At 39.8% G+C, this 19,897-nt stretch overlaps 2 protein-coding genes across 2 annotated transcripts in view; one reads left to right on the top strand and one right to left on the bottom strand.

Annotated features, from left to right (window-relative positions):
* Positions 1-4,717: 4,717 nt before the first annotated feature.
* Positions 4,718-12,448, bottom strand: LOC110954206 (cytosolic 5'-nucleotidase 1B). Its single transcript, XM_022198603.2, has 6 exons — positions 12,276-12,448; positions 10,604-10,717; positions 8,341-8,476; positions 8,097-8,219; positions 5,896-6,026; positions 4,718-5,288 (listed from the first exon to the last, which is right to left on the bottom strand). The coding sequence occupies exons 1-6, from the start codon at positions 12,309-12,311 to the stop codon at positions 5,043-5,045; spliced, it is 786 nt and encodes a 261-aa protein (XP_022054295.2). The 5' UTR covers positions 12,312-12,448; the 3' UTR covers positions 4,718-5,042.
* Positions 12,449-12,495: 47 nt separating this feature from the next.
* Positions 12,496-19,897, top strand: part of LOC110954207 (GRAM domain-containing protein 4-like) — a 30,342-nt gene continuing 22,940 nt past the window's right edge. The window contains exons 1-3 of the mRNA XM_051951665.1: positions 12,496-12,757; positions 15,952-16,187; positions 16,278-16,383. Coding sequence (XP_051807625.1) covers positions 16,002-16,187; positions 16,278-16,383 — 292 coding nt within the window. The 5' untranslated portion in view covers positions 12,496-12,757; positions 15,952-16,001. The remainder of the gene's footprint in view (positions 12,758-15,951; positions 16,188-16,277; positions 16,384-19,897) is intronic.

Below are 19,897 nucleotides of genomic sequence, written 5' to 3' on the forward strand. Positions count from 1 at the left end.
CAAGATTAGGATACACCGGAAAGCATATATTTTATAACATAGAAAATATATACTTAGTAGAAAGTATATATTTTATATTTCCATATGATACATACATTTATATAAAACCATTTAAATAATAATTCTAATCAAATCAATAAGGTAATGAAGATTTCTTTCAAGCTGAAACTACTATTTACACACAGAAAACTATCACTTATATTGATGGGCACACTGAAAACCAGCATTTAGGACACCTACTTAAATAGAGGTGATATGGATGCTTAAGCTCCAGAGTATGATGTTAGCTGCAGCTGTGACCTCCACTAAACCATCAGCTCACAGAATTACCTTGACATGACACTGTAGTCACTAATAGAAGATATATCCAGGATGTTGAGTTTAGCTGCTGTCAGTTTACTAAATGGCAACACTGAGGGCCATCCATTATCTATAACGCCTTATCCTCATTAGGGTCCCGAGGGGGCTGGAGTCTATCCCAGCTGACCTTGGGTGAAGGCAGGGACAGCCTGGACAGGTCACCGGTCTATCACAGGGCGACACATACAGACAAAGAGTCACACTCGCAATCACACCTATGGACAATTTAGAATCACCAGTTAACCTCAGCATGTTTTTGGGCTGTGGGAGGAAGCTGGAGAACCCGCACATGCACAGGGAGAACATGCAAATTCCATGCAGAAAGATCCCAGGATCAGGCCAGGGCACGAGCCATGGATCTTCTAGCTGCAACTCGATAGTTTTAACCACCGAGCCACAGTGTAGCCCACCTGAAAGCCCTCCTGGAAACAGTTTTTAATATTGAAAATTCAATTTTTTAAAAAAGTTTAGCATGTTTTTAATGTAAAACTTGCACCTGCTAGTATCTATAGCTGTCAGGTAAATGCAGTGGAGTAAAATGTTTTTGTATTTTATGTAGTGGTATAAAGTAGCATAAAATAGAAATACCTCAAAATGCATCAAAACTCGGGAGAACAGAATACAAGACAAAGTATTTCTTGACAATTAAAAACTGCCAGATTGAAAGTCAAAACAGCAGCAGGCAGCAAGAATTCACTGAACATGTTTTAATGTGTGGCAGCAGAGAGGACACCAGTTCAGTCAGTGTTTGTTTTACATCCTTCGATGACTTAAACTATTCAGAAGACGCCGTAGCACAGATTACATGCATATTATTATGAACTTTACTTGAGATTGAAATCTGTTTTCCAGAGACCTGAGAAAATGAAACATTCATAATCATGCAAGAACAGAACAACATATAGCCACACAAGGAGTATTGGGGTAATGTTTGTATTGCATTACCATAATCAGATGACATCTGGCTCTAATGCAGTAATGTAAGACATCACATTGCAGTTTAATCAGTTGATTTACTCAATAATTTTCTGTGAGGACCTCTTTGGGCTAATTTCACCAAATCATTAAAGAGTGAGAAAGAAAGACTTTGTGTGGATTCTCCTTATTACGTCATGGATGTGTTCTGATATATGTGTGTACAACCTGTGCCAAGTTATTAGGCAAGTAGGTTTTTTTGGCCAAAACAGTCTTAGAAATAAGTCTGGGCCTTCCCACTTTTAAATAGTCTTCTCCTACGCTAACTTTGTATTTGTCAGACATCATTTCAAATTATAATACACTTCAAGCAAGAAAATCACCACATATGTCAAAAGTGCATGTGAGAAATTATTAGGCAAGTTTTAACTTTCATCAAAATGGGACAAAAAAAAGGACAGCAGCTACAGAAAAGAGCCAAATAGTTAAGTTGCTGTCAGAAAAACTTACTCCCAATAAAATTGCCAAGAAATTAGGAAGAGATACTAGGGCCATCAAAAAGTATGTCAAAAACAGTTAAGATGGCAGAAAAAAGTTGAAAAGAAAAAAGAACGTTATCATCAAAGGATCTGAGAAGAATTAAGTGAGAAGCAGCCAGACGACCGCTGGCATCAAGTTCTACCATCTTTAAAAGCTGTGACTGACCTGAAGTTCCTAGAAGTACCAGATGCCGCATCCTAAGAGAGTACGGAACAGTCAAGAAATCACCCAAACAGCCTCCACTCAACAAAAACTACAAAGAAAAACGGTTGGAATGGGCAAAACAACATCTAAAGACCAACTTCACGCATGTTTTATGGACAGACGAGATGAGTCACCTTGGATGGCCCTGATGGCTGGGCAAGAGGATGGGTGGCCAATGGACAGGAAACCCCACGACGTTTACAGCGGCAGCAAGGTGGCGGTGGTGTCATGGTTTGGGCAGGACTTATTAAAGATGAAGTTGTGGATCCCTTTCGAGTTCCAGAAGGGGTACAAATCAACCCTGAGACATACTGCGAGCTACTCAGCAACACCCTGTTCAAACAATGGTTCAACAAGAAGCCTGCTTCTTTCAAAAAGGCTGTCATGCCATGAAGTTTAACAGATCATGGCTGGCTAAAAAAGGTTTCAAGGACAGTAGACTGATGGTTTGGCCACCATCATCCTCTGACCTCAAGTGAGGCCTCTCTTAGGATGCGGCATCTGGTACTTATAGGAACTTCAGGTAAGTCACAGCTTTTAAAGATGGTAGAACTTGATGCCAGCGGTCGTCTGGCTGCTTCTCGCTTAATTCTTCTCAGATCCTTTGATGATACGTTCTTCTTTTCTTTTCAACTCGCTTTTTTTCTGCCATCTTAACTGTTTTTGACATACTTTTTGATGGCCCAAGTATCTCTTCCTAATTTCTTGGCAATTTTATTGGGAGTAAGTTTTTCTGACAGCAACTGAACTGTTTGGCTCTTTTCTGTAGCTGCTGTCCTTTTTTTTGTCCCATTTTGATGAAAGTTAAAACTTGCCTAATAATTTCTCACATGCACTTTTGACATATGTGGTGATTTTCTTGCTTGAAGTGTATTATAATTTGAAATGATGTCTGACAAATACAAAGCTAGCGTAGGAGAAGACTTATTTCTAAGACTATGTTTTGGCCAAAAAAACCTACTTGCCTAATAATTTGGCACAGGGTGTATGTGAGGTTTAACATTAAACATACACTACCATTCAAAAGTTTGGGGTCAATTACAAATGTCCTTATGTTTGAAAGAAAAACAGTTTTCAATGAAGAAAACATTAAATAATCAGAAATACAGTCAAGACATTGCTAATGTGGTAAATGATTATTCTAGCTGGAAACAGCTGATTTTTATGGAATATCTCCATAGGGGTACAGAGGAACATTTCCAGCAACCATCACTCCTGTGTTCTAATGCTACATTGTGTTAGCTAATGGTGTTGAAAGGCTAACTGATGATTAGAAAACCCTTGTGCAGTTATGTTAGCACATGAATAAAAGTGCGAGCTTTCATGGAAAACATGAGATTGTCTGGGTGACCCAAAACGTTTGAACAGCAGTGTATGCAATGTTGAGGGATGCAAAGGTAATGCAATGATGAGAACAATGAATCACTTTCTTGAGGGAGTAATTAAGTTTAGCAAAATGGCATTACTTTTGTGAGTAACAAACTCAAAACTGAATATATCTGTAGGCAGATAAACCAACCCAGTTCCAGCAACCAGGCAGGCTGCTCGGGTAACAGAGCAGTTAGCCACAAAAAATATCAGACAATGATACTTAAAAGGTTCCAAGTGATATACACGAATCCAGCATCAATGTTCTTTAGAGTTCATCCTTTTTAGGTGCTAAAACAGTTTTGAATGACAGATTTCCAAGGTAAAGAAATTTCTGGATCATGTAGCTGCTAGTTTAAATGTGTAGACAAGAAAAGCACTGAGAGTGCAGTGCTCCACCAAGGCTGCTCAGTCATTTTATCATTTCCGTTGAAATCTTGAAAAAAAATTGTGGCAGAACCCACGGCACAAGGAACATAGTTATTTAATATAGATGCACTTAAAAACAAAATCAGACCTTGCGCTGAGCACAGGCGTGTGTACATTACCGAATCGTGTGATCTAAAAATGTAGCGAGCGGCAGGAATTGACGACACTCTGTGAAACTAACTGCATCGTCAGCTTTACCATTCTTTCCAGAAACACACATCCTGCTCACTGTTCACACTAAACCTGATCCAGTTTATATGCATTTGGTACAAACACACATTTTTGTGTTTGATTTATTGCCAACACTGTAATTTTCTCGACTTATTTTTCTCGAATTGTGTGTTGCGTTAAGCTTACTTTCCTCCTCCATCAGGTTGATTCTCTGCAGGTTTTACTGTTTGAATTTCTCTGCTGCCCCCTGCTGATCATCAGTAAACATCACAACAACAGAAATAGACACAGGTCGTGTCGCTTTGCCAGCTAATAACATTTTATTTGCATACTGTTCTCTCTTTTGATCAGAGAACTGATATTTGATATTTTCACATCTAACATAAGGACCAAAACATTAAGTTGTATAAATAGCTTAAAATTAAGAGTTTTTAATTTAATTCTTCAGCTTCTCTCAACACTGTCTGCAAAGAGATAAATTAACTGCATGTTTAGGTTTTGGTGTTGTTATTGACTGCATGACATTGAAGCATGTGAGCAAAGCCTCAATCCCAGTGCTTTGCAAAAGTAGTAATCAATCAGTTCATACAGTTGGACATAATAAAGTGAAATAAGAATAAAACAAATCTTTTTTTTTTTACTGTTTGCAAAAACTAGCATGTTAAAATCTTTATTAAAATCAGAAATATTATTTTTGCATTTTTATTTAGAAACAAAAAAGCAGAACAAATCAAGACAGCAACAAACACCTTTATTCAAACTGAACAGACAAACTAATTCCAGTTGCCCCTTATACAAAAACCAAAAGAAACCAATTCCACCAATCACCAAACAAAGAAAAAAACAATAACAAAAAAAGACGAATGATTCGAATGAAATGGTTGTCCCTCTGTAACGTCAGTTCCAGCGGTGCACGGGGATCCTCTCTGGATCCCTCATCGGCTCTTTAAGGCTGGATGAGATGTAAGACTTTGTTCACGCTGGTGTTAAACTCAATTCAGTCTGAGGACTTGCCAGCTTGTTTCAAAGACACTATGAACCTGTTCATCACGTCATCAGTCTTCCAGGCCACTGAAGCAGTCGCTGAGAACAAAGTGAGGTCTGAGCACGGACAGGATGGGACCTCGAGGTGACCCGGCCAGGCAGTATGCCTCATCTACACTTATACCAAGAGACCGCAATGTCCGCAGAGCACCACCACAGCTGTCCCGGCCACCACAAGACGTCATTAGGGCGATGCTGAGAGGGCTGTCGGACATACCGAACCTCTGCCGCATCTTTCCCAACTGAGCTGAGAAGCTCTGTGGAGAACAAACACATGAAGTACCTTTAAAGCCCCATATTATGACAGTCAGAGAATAAATGTGTTTCAGCGTTACAATATCCACAGAGCTCTGATGTGTGAGCATAAAATTAAAGCTGATGGTACCACTAGGAACATTAGCCACCAAGGGTTTTCTCATCATTCTAGAGATATTGCCATTATAAATCAAAGCAGCCTGCTGGATCTTTTGTGTTTACTCTTGCAGCCAGCAGCAAAACATCTCATGCGCTCTGAGGTATTTTAGATTGAGCAGAAGCAGCTCTAGAAAGTGAAGAATTGAGATTCGGCTGCTTATTCTGAATGGCTCACCTGGAAGCAGCAGGAAGTGAGGGGACAGGATTACACAGAGTATGAGCTAGTTAACTATTGGTTGCATAGTTGGAATGCAAGAGTTCAGTAAAATTCTCACTGGCTTGAAAAGCTGCGTGGCTATTTGGTTGTGGAGGCTTGACAACTGGCAAAAGTAAAGGTGTTTCTGTATTAACAACTTTCATTTTACACCTCCGAGTTTATAACATCCCCAGCAGACAAAAAATAAATAAATAAATCGCTGTTTGCTAAAGAGTAAAGAGTGCTGTTTGTACCTGAGCAGCCTGTCTGCTTGCGGGTGTTGGGTTGGTATCAGGTCTGATGACGGCGTCCCTGCAGAACAAAACTCTCAGCTGTTCAGATGGACATGAAGTTGTGTACTCATCCAGTAGCGCTGATAAAACACCTGGACCAATGACAAGGAGGACGACACACCCTCTGACATCACACTCACATGGATTTCTAGCTATATGCGCTGAATTCTGGTCAAACTGTGACCTTTTCGGAAGAAGATATGACCAGCTCAGCGGAGTCTGAAAAACACAAAGTCTGACATTTTGACACTGTGAGAAAGTTTTGAGATAAAGATCTTATATTCTGAGGATGAAGGAACGCTAAAATATGCCCTCAACAATGGAATGAATGGCTGGACACCTTTGTGCAGACATTCATGATGTCTGGAAGGAGACTGCCACTGACATCTTCATAGGCAAGGGAAAGTAAGTGAAGATCACAATACAGTCAGCAAAATGGCCGCTCTAGGCAGCAAATGTCTATGTTTACTTTTGGCCAGACTGGAAAATGTACAAAATTAAGAAAACACTTTTAAAAGCTGCAGGGAGTTTGGGTAAATCATTCCTTTACAGTGGCCGTACAGGGTGCACGGTGAGCACGATGCACAGAGCCACACTACTGGGAATGCAAAAAATTTGTCATAAACAAGAACTACCCTTCACCTTTTATTCTAACACTATCATTTTAAAATGTGTCTTACACCCCTTTGGTGAAGATCCAACCTTGTTAACATGTCAATATGCGGTTTATTATATTCTGGAGACACGTCACAGTAAAACAAGCAGTCAACACAACGGACAAATATTTCTGCTTTCAAACTGCAGTGTACAGATGACAGTTAAAAAAAACACAGATTGAGATCCAGGACATTTCTTATTGTATGAGGCAATAATAAGTTTGCTGATTTTCTCATTTTATTCTTGTTATTTACAGTAAATATAATTTTTGCTGTAACTTTTGAATCTTAAGTTTACATATTGGTTTAATAGTTATTCAGAGTAATGCTAACTGAATATGGTTATTTGTTTATCTTTTGGACTGGAACAGACTGTTCACTTTATGTTTAATTTTTGCTGGTACTGTAGCTTTAAGAGCCTGCAGCTTGGCTCACTGGAACGTGAGATTATGCTGAGAAACGCCAGGTTAGCAGTGGAGACACACTGTTTTCTTACCGTGTCCCATCCTGTGTTTGTTTTGAAAGCCTTTTTTGTGGATTAATCAGCGACACAATGTAAATAAATACATTCTTGTTTTTTTCATCATAACCTGGACTTGGACTGGATTGTTCAATACAACTGGGATTGGACATGAGTAAACCGGAGATAACTGTTAACTAGCATTAGCCAGTACACTTATGTAGCAGACATGTAAAGAAAAGTAGTTTGAACATATAGAGTTGAAGTACTCCAATATCACAACATGCCATTGTGTAGTGTAGAGCAGATTAACAGTGTTTAGACAGAGTTGTAGGTGAGCTGGTGAGCTTGAGCTGCAATGGAAAAAAACTTTAAAATCCATGACTTTTCTAAATAGAGATGAAGCTTTAGGGTTTTAATCAATGACCAGAGAGAATCTTTAATAGATCAACTTAATGCAGTTTGTGTTTAGTGCTAATTAGCAAATACTGACATGCTAACACACCAAACTAAGATGTAAGGAAACATCAATATTTTAGCTTTGTCACCGTGACAATGTTGGTATTGAAGACTTCGCATTTAGCGCAAAGCCCCTTAGCCCAAGGTCAACCTCATACAGACACTTCTGACTAATTACCAGCTGTTCTACCCGAGCTTTCCTTTATTTAATGCCATCTGCACAGCTTTGAGGCACAACTTAAAAAGTGTCCACATCAATATTTATTCTACCATATAAACCTTGGAGGACTGATTATCTCTAAAAGACGACTATCACCAGCAAGCAGTTTCATGATCCATTTACACATATTAGGCCGTCATTTTGAGAGAATGTTTTTCTGAGGAAAATGTGCTTCAATGGATTTAAAAAAAAAAAAACACTTTAGAAGATCACAGCAAGATTAAATTTCAGACTGTTACCCCCATATTAAACCTCCTTAAGCCAAATATGAATAATCATGCTACAAGTGTTGCTGGCAGTAAAAACTCAGCAGGCTCAGTCCTTCACGTTCCAGTTGTAATAGGTGAAAAGAAAAAAACATCCTGACCTTTCTGTGACGTCTGCGACACCTCGTTTCTGTCCGTCGACAGAAAGAGCTGCACGTTATTTTGCAACAGACTCTCAATGAAATCCTCCTCAGTGGAAAAACAGAACCTACTGACTTCAAGACCTGCGACAGAGCAATGAAGACATCACAACAGGAAGTCAGTGCTGGCATCAACAAGATGACAACCCTCACCCCAATCAGCGGTAGACTGTAATCTGCATCCTGAAAGTTAAAGCTAGATTACCATAGTGTTTGGTGCTGCTGATAAGGTGGGAGCTCTGCTGCTGCTGCTGGCTGTCGGTGGTGATCAGGACAATGTCAAACAGCAGCGACTCAGCAGAATTTTCCTCCAACAGACGTTCATTCACTTTCTGCAGCGCCTGTAGAGAAAAACCTGAATGTAATTTGAGGTCTGAATTTTTCCCAAACTTTTCTATATGTCAAGAAATTAATTTCTCAGCATTGTTTCATTTGACTACTCTATACGCCAATCACATCACTTCCTACTGAAGTCATAAAAACTGCTGTCAAATGTACACATTTGCCTTAGAGAGTTGTCCTTTAACATCACTAATTGCACACATCATTGTGTTGTAGATTTAATTTTAAATAAATAAAATACATGAACTAACCCTCAATGACAGTCATTAGTAAGACAAAACAGATCTTAGAAATTCATCAAAAACTGAAATCTGTCATTTACAAAAGTACTCAGACTCTTCACTGTGTCTCCAAGCTGTGGTCGGGTGAACTCTGTTTTAATAACACATGAGATGGGTCCAAAAATAAGTCCTCTGCAGAGATCGGAGAATCTGCTGGAAGGACCACAATCCAGGATCTTGGAGGTGAACAGGCTGGATGTGAGAGGTCCTGGGCTGGTGTGGTTACACGTGGTCTGCGGTTGTGAGGCTGGTTGGATGTACTGCTAAATTCTCTGAAACGGCTTTGGAGATGGCTTATGGTAGAGAAATGAACATTCAATACACGAGCAACAGCTCTAGTTGACATTCCTGCTGTCAGCATGCCAATTGCACGCTCCCTCAAATCTTGCCACATCTGTGGCATTGTGCTGTGATAAAACTGCACCTTTCAGAGTGGCCTTTTATTGTGGGCGGTCTAAGGCACACCTGTGCACTAATCATGGTGTCTAATCAGCATCTTGATATGGCACACCTGTGAGGTGGGATGGATTATCTCAGCAAAGGAGAAGTGCTCACTATCACAGATTTAGACAGATTTGGGAACAATATTTGAGAGAAATGGTGATATTGTGTATGTGGAATAAGTTTTAGATCTTTGAGTTCATCTCAAAAAAATGGGAGCAAAAACAAAAGTGTTGCGCTTATATTTTTTGTTGAGTGTATTTAGGTATTCAGACAGAGGGTGTGTAAGACACCGACATTTTCTGTAGATTACCATGTCGTATATCAGTTATTGCAACAGAACTGTTAAGAGTATGAAACACATTTGGGCTTCAGTTGAATTCAATTTTCACAAACATGTCACAGTAATAAGCCTTTTTGACCCCCACCCCCCACCCCCACAAATGGCAGTAATCGCTACAACTAGGCTAGCTTGAGTATAAGTATCAGGCTATCCTCAAATGGTCCAGCCAAAGCCTAATATTAAATTCCATAGAACATTTAAGACTTAAACTGACATTCTGACACTTTGCATCCATCTAATCTGACAAACCTTGAGGGAATCCACCAAGAAAAGTGGGGTAAACCTCCAATATCCAGGTGGGTAAAGCCTATAGAGACTAACCCATTCTTTAGACTAAAAGTTGTAACTGTTACCAAAGGAATCTTTGCAAAGCTTTGCATTATGGCTATGAATACTTTCACACATGATAAATTTCAGGTTTAGATTTAATATATTTTCAGAAATATTAATAATAGGTTTTCACTTTGCCATGGTGGGTTATTTAGTGTAGACTGTTGGGCAAAATGGCAAGTTTATTCATTTCAAATTAAATTTACAACATAATAAAGTTTGCAGAACATGAATGGGAGTGAATACTTTCTGAGCGGATAGAAGTTTTTAAAAAAAACAAAAACTGACTCTGGGTCACTGAAGGTTTTAGCCAAAGCTAGTCAAACAGGAGGAAATTTGTTGGGTAGCATTTTCAGGTGCAAACTAATCCCCATTTGATGCCCTAGTGAGTATTTGGGGCATGTAGGACTGATCCAAAATTAAGTACAGTGTGTGTTCTCATTATAATGACGGTACATGTCACTCAGTGAAGCAATGTCACTGATTGATGCGTTTTAATAGATTTTAGAAAACACTGGGGCTCTGTGGTGATTTGGCTGTGTTAAGCTTAAAACTCTTCACAACAGATGACAGGATTTAGTTGAACCGTAGAACCCATCTGGTATGAATTAATATTACCATTCTCACATACAGTCATCTATGTTTGTTAGTGATATTTTATCTAAACACAGGAAAAAAAAAAGACACCACTTATTGACAGGTTTAACTTGATATCAGTGTTGCATTCTGACCTGTAGCAGTGGAAAAGCCACTCCTTCTGCATACACATTATCGCCACCTTGTGCTTCTGGTTCAAACACTGCACGAGACGCTACTGCCACAACTACTGCATGGTCCGACTCTTTCTGCAGAGGAAGCACAGAACATCATCATCTGAACCTTTTTTTTTTTTTTTTTTTTTAATTCCATCTTTATATCAGACAAGAAGGCATGTGGACATCTGGTCCGGAGAGAGTCCTGACCAAAAACTAGGAGGCTGTTTGGGTTGGAGGAAGTGCTCATTAATCTGAAAGTAGGTAAGGAACTCCTAAATAAAGTTTTCAGAAAAATCAAATATACAGTATTTGGCTCTAAATGGAGATGGCCATGAATGAACGAATATAAGAGCCATTCCAGGACTGAGAACATTTTACATTCAAATTTCACATAATCCATGTACAAAATGCTAAAACATGCAGTTGTTGTGTAACTTTACTTGTCCTGAGACCAAATCTTTAAAAATAAGGAGAAAGGAATGCCAAATAAGTCTGGAGTTCCCCCTAAAATGCTGTTTTTCCTCTTGTCCCACCCCCTTGATGACCAAACTGAATCTCAAATAAAAAAACAGTTAAACTGAAATTTAAATCTCCCTTAATTGGTGTTATTTTTTTCATTGATGTCTCTTGTAATTGTGGGAATGTTTTTTAATCAACGTAATATCTTAAATAATGATTATTGTGCATGGAACATGTGTCCCACAACATGCACACAACCCTGTTCGCATAACCATTTTAGCTGGTAGAAGAAGAAAACAGTGAGTCACATGATACACTGGAATTATCATCAAACAGTTTTCCTAAAGAATGGGTCAAGCAAAGCTATGCCCTCTTTTCTATTTTTCATATTTTCATAACATTGTCAGCCTTGATTGAATGTCTCATTCTACCTCATACTATCAGGATAGGCCACATTCTTTTTATTTTATTCTTTACTGTTTTACATCAGTCAGTTTGCCCTGTAGGTCAGCAGTAACAGCTGGCTACATATCTAGCTTCTACTCCTGAGAAAAAGCTAACATTAGCATGGATTAGCAACCCTGTTGCTGTGATTAGAGTAGGGTTAGCAAACAACAAATAAAACATTTAATGAAAATTGTACCACTGATGTGTAAGCTGAGCTAGTCAAGTCCTTGATAGTTGATTTCCTATTATTGATGAATATGTAGCACGAAATTTTAAAAGAGAAAGCTTATATTTTTTTTCAAAAATTTTGAAGCCCAAATGTCCTAGTTCTGCAATGACCCATGAAGTCGCAGATAATGGAAATACTCAGAGCTCATATGCTCAAGTCTGACACTTTCTAACAAAGAGATGCAATTTTAGTATTGCCTCACAAATGACTGCAGTTGCGTTTTCAAATAGTATTTGCTGGTCATCAATTTGGCATACGCCACACTCGTTTTAAATACCTTTTCATGAAGTTTGTTTCAATTTTGTCTCATCCTGACTGGATGTCTGTTTAAATTAACCGTTTCAAATACTGTTTAACATCCACTGTCTGGAATTGTAACAGTTATGGTATGTTAGACTGACAATGAAGAAGATGACACTAAAATACAGATTTGCCTGATTTAAACCACAGAAGCAGTGGGATATTTCTCATGGTGGGTGGGTGTTTTGCGACACTGCTTCAGGTGAGTCTTACCTGCTTAACATCGGTGTTCTGGACCGTGGAGACCATGTCCGCTGTACAGCTTAGGTTCTAACAGGTGATTTTACGGATCTTTCCAACCACACTTAACAGTACCTACCACAAACACTCAAACTACTTCATAAAGTTCCTCCAGAAACAGGACTCTGTGTTTTGGTTCCGCCCAGAACCACGACGTTCGCTTTAAGAGCGCAGCGTGATGGCGTCACTTCCTGTTCAGGCTTGCCGCTGGTCCCACGCCCACAGCACTGATTACTGTATCAGGTGGAGAAACACGGTCAGTTTGGCCCCTAAACCCCCCACATCTGGATTAACTGTTGGCACAGAGGACCAAGACAGACCTGGAGCGTGTCTCAAAGGAGTCTGGTCCAGCTTGGAGCGGCTCCGGAGCAGGTTTCACCCGGTTTCCAACGGGCTTGGACCGCTCACAAAGACAGAAGGAGGAGAAAGTTTCCTTCTTCATCTTTGGTTTCACGGTGAGAAACTTCTCCTCTATCCCCTCTGTCCTTCCTTCTTCACCGCTGATGTCCTCGATGTGTGGATCAACTGAGGTGTCCAGTTGTGTCCAATCTGGACCCCGCGGACCAGCCAGGTTCTTGTAGGTCCACCTTGAGGTCCTCAGGTGGGCTGTGGCTGATTGGTTGTATGGTGTTTAGGTGGGAGGGAATCTCTGAAAGTCTTAAGAAGCTTTGGAGCTGTGACCATTAGTTAATCTACTAGTAGGTGGACACGAATTTAACTCTCAACTATTTCGTGGATTGAATAATCCCTGTAGTCATTTGGTCAGTAAAATGCCAAACATTCACTGTCAAGTTTGATGATTTCATGCATTTTTTTGTTATATGATAGAAATATGACACATTCTGACTATTTACTGAAATTTAAGTAATTGCTTCACAAAGGAAAATAGCAAGGACATTAAGTAGTAATGGAACTGATTGTTAGTTACAGCACTGAAAAACAAAAAGCATTTAATTGCATTTTCTCCATAAAGGGATTGGAGGGGATTTAAAATGTTGGTACCATCTTTTTGCATTATTCTTTATATTTCTATTATTTATTTTCTGTCTTTATAACATTGTCTTTCGTGTGCTACAGACCAAAATACAACTTGACAATCATTTATAGAATTTATGAGCTATAATTAATAGATTTATTGATGGCATTATGAAACCTTCTACTAATGCCAGTGGCACTGGTGGAGGTGCGACAGGCAGAAATGCCAAGCAGGTGAACCACCTGTGCTTACATTTAGACGGATTTATTGATGGCATTATGAAACCTTCTACTAATGCTTTATAGATCACTTATGCACCACTAATAAGCTGAACATCGGAGGCTGCCAAGTTCTGGAAAATCCAATGTTTGACCATTTTCTTATGTAAAGATTAAATTAGAAATTGAGAAAACTCACACCCATAATTAATGTCACACTAACATGTAGAACTACAAACCCGAGAACTAAATAGAAAATGTGAAACCTAGATAATTATTATTTTAGCACACTGTGATTTCACAAATTATGGCTACCCTCAATACTTATTAATACATTATTGCTAAAGTTATTGATTGCTAATCATATTGATTACACAATAAAAACTAAAAAGTCTTAAATCTAGTTTGCAGAGATCCTGAAGGATTATTCAGTTGTGTTTTAATCTGGTGGATTTCCCATATGTGTGTCAGTCCTAGCTGTGTAGCTGAAGTGCCATGGTGACATAATCTAAACGGCTGTTCTGGTTGGCTAATTTCTGTGTTCGCTTCCGATCAGACTCAAACACAAATGTTTAAAATTAATCATGCAAAAGCTTGCTGGAAGGTAGAGAGTGGAAAGTTAGCATAGCCTGTGCGGAAAGTCACCACAGCCACATTAATGAGAAATACGCTTGGTTAAAATAAACCATAATTCTTTTCTAAATGGGTTAATCCATTGATTTTCTGCTGCTTATCCTGGTCAGGTCACATAAATTAGAAGACCTGGAAAAATGTGATATAATACAAAATAATTCCTGGCCTTATACCTCCTAGTTTTCCTTTAGTTTAAAGGTATGGCATTTAATTCTATCTGAAATTTAAACACTTAAATTTCACTTTGTAAAACTGGCCAAACCTTGAGGTGAACAACAGAAACAGAAGCAAACTGTTTCCTGAGATAAGACTAACAGTCAGTCTGTAAAATGATCATTTTGCGAGATAAGCAATTGGCTTAAAGTCGGTTTTAGTTCAGTTTTTCAGTCAGCAGGCAGGCAGGCAGGCAGTCAGCAGTCTATCAGTTTAAAATAGCTCAGTAAATACTCCCATGTCCAGTGCACCAGCAGTCAGTCTGGCTTTCTGCCAGTCACTAATCTGTCAGACAATCAGTCTCAGTACAGTAATCATTAGCAGCAATCAGACCAGCCAGTGTCTTTATCTGCCTGTCAGTCAGTCAGTCAGTCAGTCCTACCTGTTCAGGCAGTAACCCTCAGAAGCAGCCAGACCAGTCAGATGACTCACTGTCCTAAGACTCAGCACACCTTCAGTCCTCTACAGGCGGATGTGTACACTGCCGGGATTTCAGAGCAGCACTGTCGCTATTGTTGAGGACATTCATGCCATGAGGTCAAACTGTATTGAAGTGAATGAGGAAAAAGCTTGCTTTTGGAACCCAGAGCTTCTGGTTTCACTGTGACTCCTTATTAAGATATAAAGCTTTAATTTGTAGCTATTTTAACCCCTTGACGTCTGAATTTATTTAAAATGAAACAAAAAACATTTTTTGTGTGTTTTTGCTTTCCAGCTGATGCTAAAATAAGTAGAGATTGTTAATTTATGTATTACACATAGAACAGATATATAACAATAAAAACAGATATATAATTAGGTCCCTCTCCGACTGGTCCTACGAGAAACCAGTGCTTGCAAAAGGGTCTGAGGTACGTATTGAATATGCACAAACCGGCATGGGGGAGTGGATACACTGTCTCGACTGCAGTCTGAATAAAAGTAGTATGTTGCGAATTCACAACAATAGGTGTCAAAGTGTTAATCTCACCTTAGTTCTGTCAGACATCCTGTCTTCCTACATTTTACAAACAGTAGAACAACAGTCGCTGATGTGACTGCACATATGAACTGTTGTTTTCTGTTTCTACGAAGCTTGGTCAACTTTGCATTCTTCTTACTATGACTTGGAGTGGCAGAATCTGGACATTGGTCAACGTTGGTCTTAAGGTTTTAAAACTGGCCGAGGTCTGAGGAAAATTGACGTCTTATGCGGTCGGTCAGTCAAAGCAAGAAAGTCACAGTTCATGGTGGCAATAAAATCAGAATCTCTTCAGTTTCTGACAGAATTTGTGTCCTAATTTCCTGCTACGCACAAGTCTGTATACACACATAATTCACACTACAGTAAAATTGTATATAGCCTTTTTAAATCTATTCTATGGTCGAGATATTTAGCAAAAAAGCAGCAAAATTGTTAACTTCATTATGGAGTTAGAGAAGGAGAAAAGAGGTCTCCAGATGTAGAAGAACTGGTCGACACACTTGATAAGTGTGAATCGAAATAAAGACAATCCAGCCTGACTTCTGTTCACCATGGAAGCCGTCACTTTCATTTTCCACAGATTGTTGCACATTGTTACTCAGTTTATCTGTTTTCCTCGTCCTCTCTGCTTTCTGGTCTCTGCAGCGGAGGCATCGGTCATGTTCAGGTAGAGACCCGATTCAGCGACGCCCACCATGTTGAAGCGTCTGGACAGGATCCGGTTCCGAGGCCAGAGACGGGATGAGTTCCTGGATCTGGCCGAGTCCCCAAACACCTCAGACACGGAGTGCAACGAGGAGGCCGTGATGAAACCTCGCTTGTCCATGAAAGAGTCAGAGGAGCTGAGGGAGGTGGAGGGAGAGCAGCAGGGTGATGCTCAGGTACAGATCCACACAGAGGGAATCTGTATTATTTATCCTAACTTAACTAGTTCATTGTTTCTGACTTTGTTTATTGTTGTTGTCTCTAAGGCTGGTCCTGGATCATTTTCTGCAGCTCTCCAAGAGGATTCAAGGACAGATTTGAATGAGGTCAAAGGTCACTTAGAAATCGCCTTGTTGGAGAAACACTTTTTACGTGAGTATTCTGTCAATTTTATCTCCGTTTTTCGTAAGTTCTGTGTTCTCTGAATTTTTTGGGTGAAAAACAACCAATATGAATCAGACTGTTACCAATCAGTCAGACCCAGGGTCAGATTTCTGATTAGGTATCTCTCCTCTTAAGTGACTGTGACTTCTGATTGTTTTTTGGCATGCCGTCTTTCATGTTTTGCATTCAAAAAAGAAAATTCAAATAATGAAAGTCCCTTTGAGCTGTGCAGGAAGCATTGATTAGACACCGAGTTATCACAGCTCTTCAGACATCAGTTCATCATCAACCAAACATCCCACAACACAATGACTCGCCTGGCAGTCCGTCAATATTTGTGCTTTTATGTAACACAGAACTAATAATAACACCACTGGCCTCATTTGACATCAGGGCTCCAGACTAATTTTTTTTCGTAGGAGCACAGTGGCCCCTAACTTAAAATTTTAGGAGCACAAGCAGAAAATTTAGGGGCGCACACCAAAATCGACTTGCAAAGTAAATATTCACATTTCCTCTCATTTTCACTGTATAAATACTTGCACAATAAATGCAGAAACTATGTTTTCAATTCACAATTTATTGTGCAGCAGTTGACACAACATAACAAGAAAAGTACTCGGAGAGTGCAGTACTCTGCCAAGGCTGCTCAGTTGAAGGATCATTTCCGACGGATGAAATCTGTAATAAAAATGACCTTGTACTGAGTACAGGCATATGTTATGCGTGTGCACATTATGTATTTATGCCGAATCGCGTGTAAATTACTCTTATAAAGGTCTGTTGATCAGTTCATCAATTTTGGCAAGCCTTTGTTTTACTAGTGTTAAAATAACCGTTTCCTCCAGGCTTTTATTTTGAAGGCCTATTTTTTGATGCTACAGGCTTTTATTTTGTAACCATTCCAGCAGCACAGGAAGTGTTTCTCTAAGAAGAGGTTTCTTGACATGACAAAGACATTGCAGAAAAGTCCAAAAATCCACGTTAGGTTGAAAGAAAACGGTTCCACGCTGTTGCTGTCTAGCAAAGGATGTGTCTAAACTTATAAGCAGCTGGAATGGGGACAAGAAAGGACTGAAGGACAAAAGGTGAATTTGTGTTCAAAATAAGGCTGAATGTAAACAAAGGCTTTGTGAAACATCAGGAGCTTCACCGTCATTCGTCCCCTGCTCTCACACATTGGCCGACCTTCTTCTTCTTTGGTGTTCGTCTCCTTTCTTCTTCTTTTGGAGGTAATGTCGGTTAAACCAGCTCATTTGCGCATTACTGGGCTGAAGTGTGGAGCGGAAGTTTGTCGGCAACAAAAATATTCAATAGCAATTTTTTTAAAAATCGGCAATTTTACTGGTCGCACATGCGCAAGTAGATGAAAAATTTACTCCCACTCGCTCAAATTTTGGTCGCAAAATGCTAGCATTTAGTCGCAGCCCTGGACATACATGCAGACATAGCATCAGATAAAGCACTCATGTTTCCCTTTTCAATTAAAGTATTGATAGTTTTTACAGGGGCTGCTCAGTGGACTAGTGGTTAGCACTTTCGCCTTGCAGCAAGAAGATCCCTGGTCCGAATCCCGGGGTGGGCCTGGGATCTTTCTGCATGGAGTTTGCATGTTCTCCCCAGGCGTAAACTAACCATGACGTCACCCGTTGGTTTCAACGCCAAGAAAATGAAGCCCGGATTTTGCTACTTCCTGGTCGCCGTTTTGAATTTTTTGGAGCCAGTGACGTAAAAAGAGTCATCAAACAGACTGGACCGGAGAGCAACTCGGGGCAGGATTGACTGAAGACTATCTTATCCCGCCTACGTTTTACCGCAGAGGCTTCTGTTGCTGTCTATCAAGTATAGCCACGCCCCCTGGCTCCGCCAACTTTAACGATTTATTTAAAATTCAGTATTGATTTATTTTAAGATCGGCCACCTGATCTCTCATTTTGACCATTAAAACTAACGGGAAAAAAAATCCTGAGCTGTAGAACATCAGTCTATCAAATTTTATTTTTTCCAAAAATGAATTGGGGTCTATGGAGAAAAAGCTTCTTGGAGCCAACCCCAGCGGACGGCGTGATATTGCAAGTTTTTGACACTTCCGGGTTGGCTTCAATTCTGGAGCCAGATGCTATGTCCACTATATATACAGTCTATGGTTCTCCCTGTGCATGCGTGGGTTTTCTCTGGGCACTCCGGCTTCCTCCCACACTCCAAAAATATGCTGAGGTTAATTGAGTACTCTAAATTGCCTGTAGGTGTGAATGCGAGTGTGATTGTTCGTCTATGTATGTAGCCCTGCGACAGACTGGCGACCTGTCCAGGGTGTCCCCTGCCTTCGCCCGAGTCAGCTGGGATAGGCTCCAGCACCCCCCGCGACCCTAGTGAGGATAAAGCGGTGTATAGAGGATGGATAGTTTTTACAGGAGTTAAATGAAAGCTTCAGTCTAGCATCTTTTAGTGCATCATCTCTGGTGCTAAGTGACCTGCAGCGTCTACCTGATTTTTCTATGGTGAAAATTTTCAGCAGCCCTGAAGTTAAACTTATTAGTAGAGGGATGCAGGTTGTAATGAATTATTTAAAGTGTTAAGTAACAATGTAACTTATACTCCAAAATATATTTCTGAATATTTATTTATACACACAGTCACTTTATTGTGTTGTAGGTTTAATCTTAAATTGATAAAATTGACAGTTTGCCCCAGTTAATCTACTCTCAATAAAACATAATGACAAGCTGATGATGTGTTTTATAGAATTTTTTGAACATTTAATAAAATGAAATAGTGAGACTTTTCTCATGTTAAAGTTTCTGTGTTTTGCTGTGGTACTCCAAACTATGGTCTGATGCATCCTGTTTGCTTTGAAGATCTCTGAGATGTGTCAAGGGCTGGACTGAACTCGACTAGCAAACTGAATTCATTGGCTATAATTCAGAATGGCACACAGGTGTGTGTGAGTGTGTGCATAAGGTCCATGAATTCACACTGGATGTCGGGACAAAAACTAAACCACCAAGTCTAGGGAATTCTGATGAGCAGGGATAAAATTTTGGTGATGTGTGTGTAGCGGTTGTGTACTCTCTCTTGTGTTGCCTGGATAATCAAGCGCAGAGCATCTTCCTTTTTAGCACCAGATCCTCCATTTATTTTCAGGAGCTGGTAAAACACACTGACATTACTCTCACAGTCCAGATAATTCTAAAAACACAAAAGAAATGATTCACCACGGAGGGTAAACCTAATTACCATTTTTCTAGCAGAGCTTATACTGGTCGTCTTACTACGGTAACTGAACACAGCAGACTGAGACCACAGTGTGGGGACACACACCCCACATCTGCAGGGGCTCGGACGTATGCCCCACGCCATATCCGGTCACCGTGGGAACCAAATATGTAATACGTGATGGCAAGTGGAATCGTTATCTCGGCTACACTTGGATCAGGACAAGAAATAAAACCCTGTCAAATGCTTTGAGCATCCTCACTTATTGTGAGCAGTGCAAATAATT

The sequence above is a fragment of the Acanthochromis polyacanthus genome, chromosome 8, assembly GCF_021347895.1.
Source record: "Acanthochromis polyacanthus isolate Apoly-LR-REF ecotype Palm Island chromosome 8, KAUST_Apoly_ChrSc, whole genome shotgun sequence".
Classification (NCBI taxonomy): domain Eukaryota; kingdom Metazoa; phylum Chordata; class Actinopteri; family Pomacentridae; genus Acanthochromis; species Acanthochromis polyacanthus.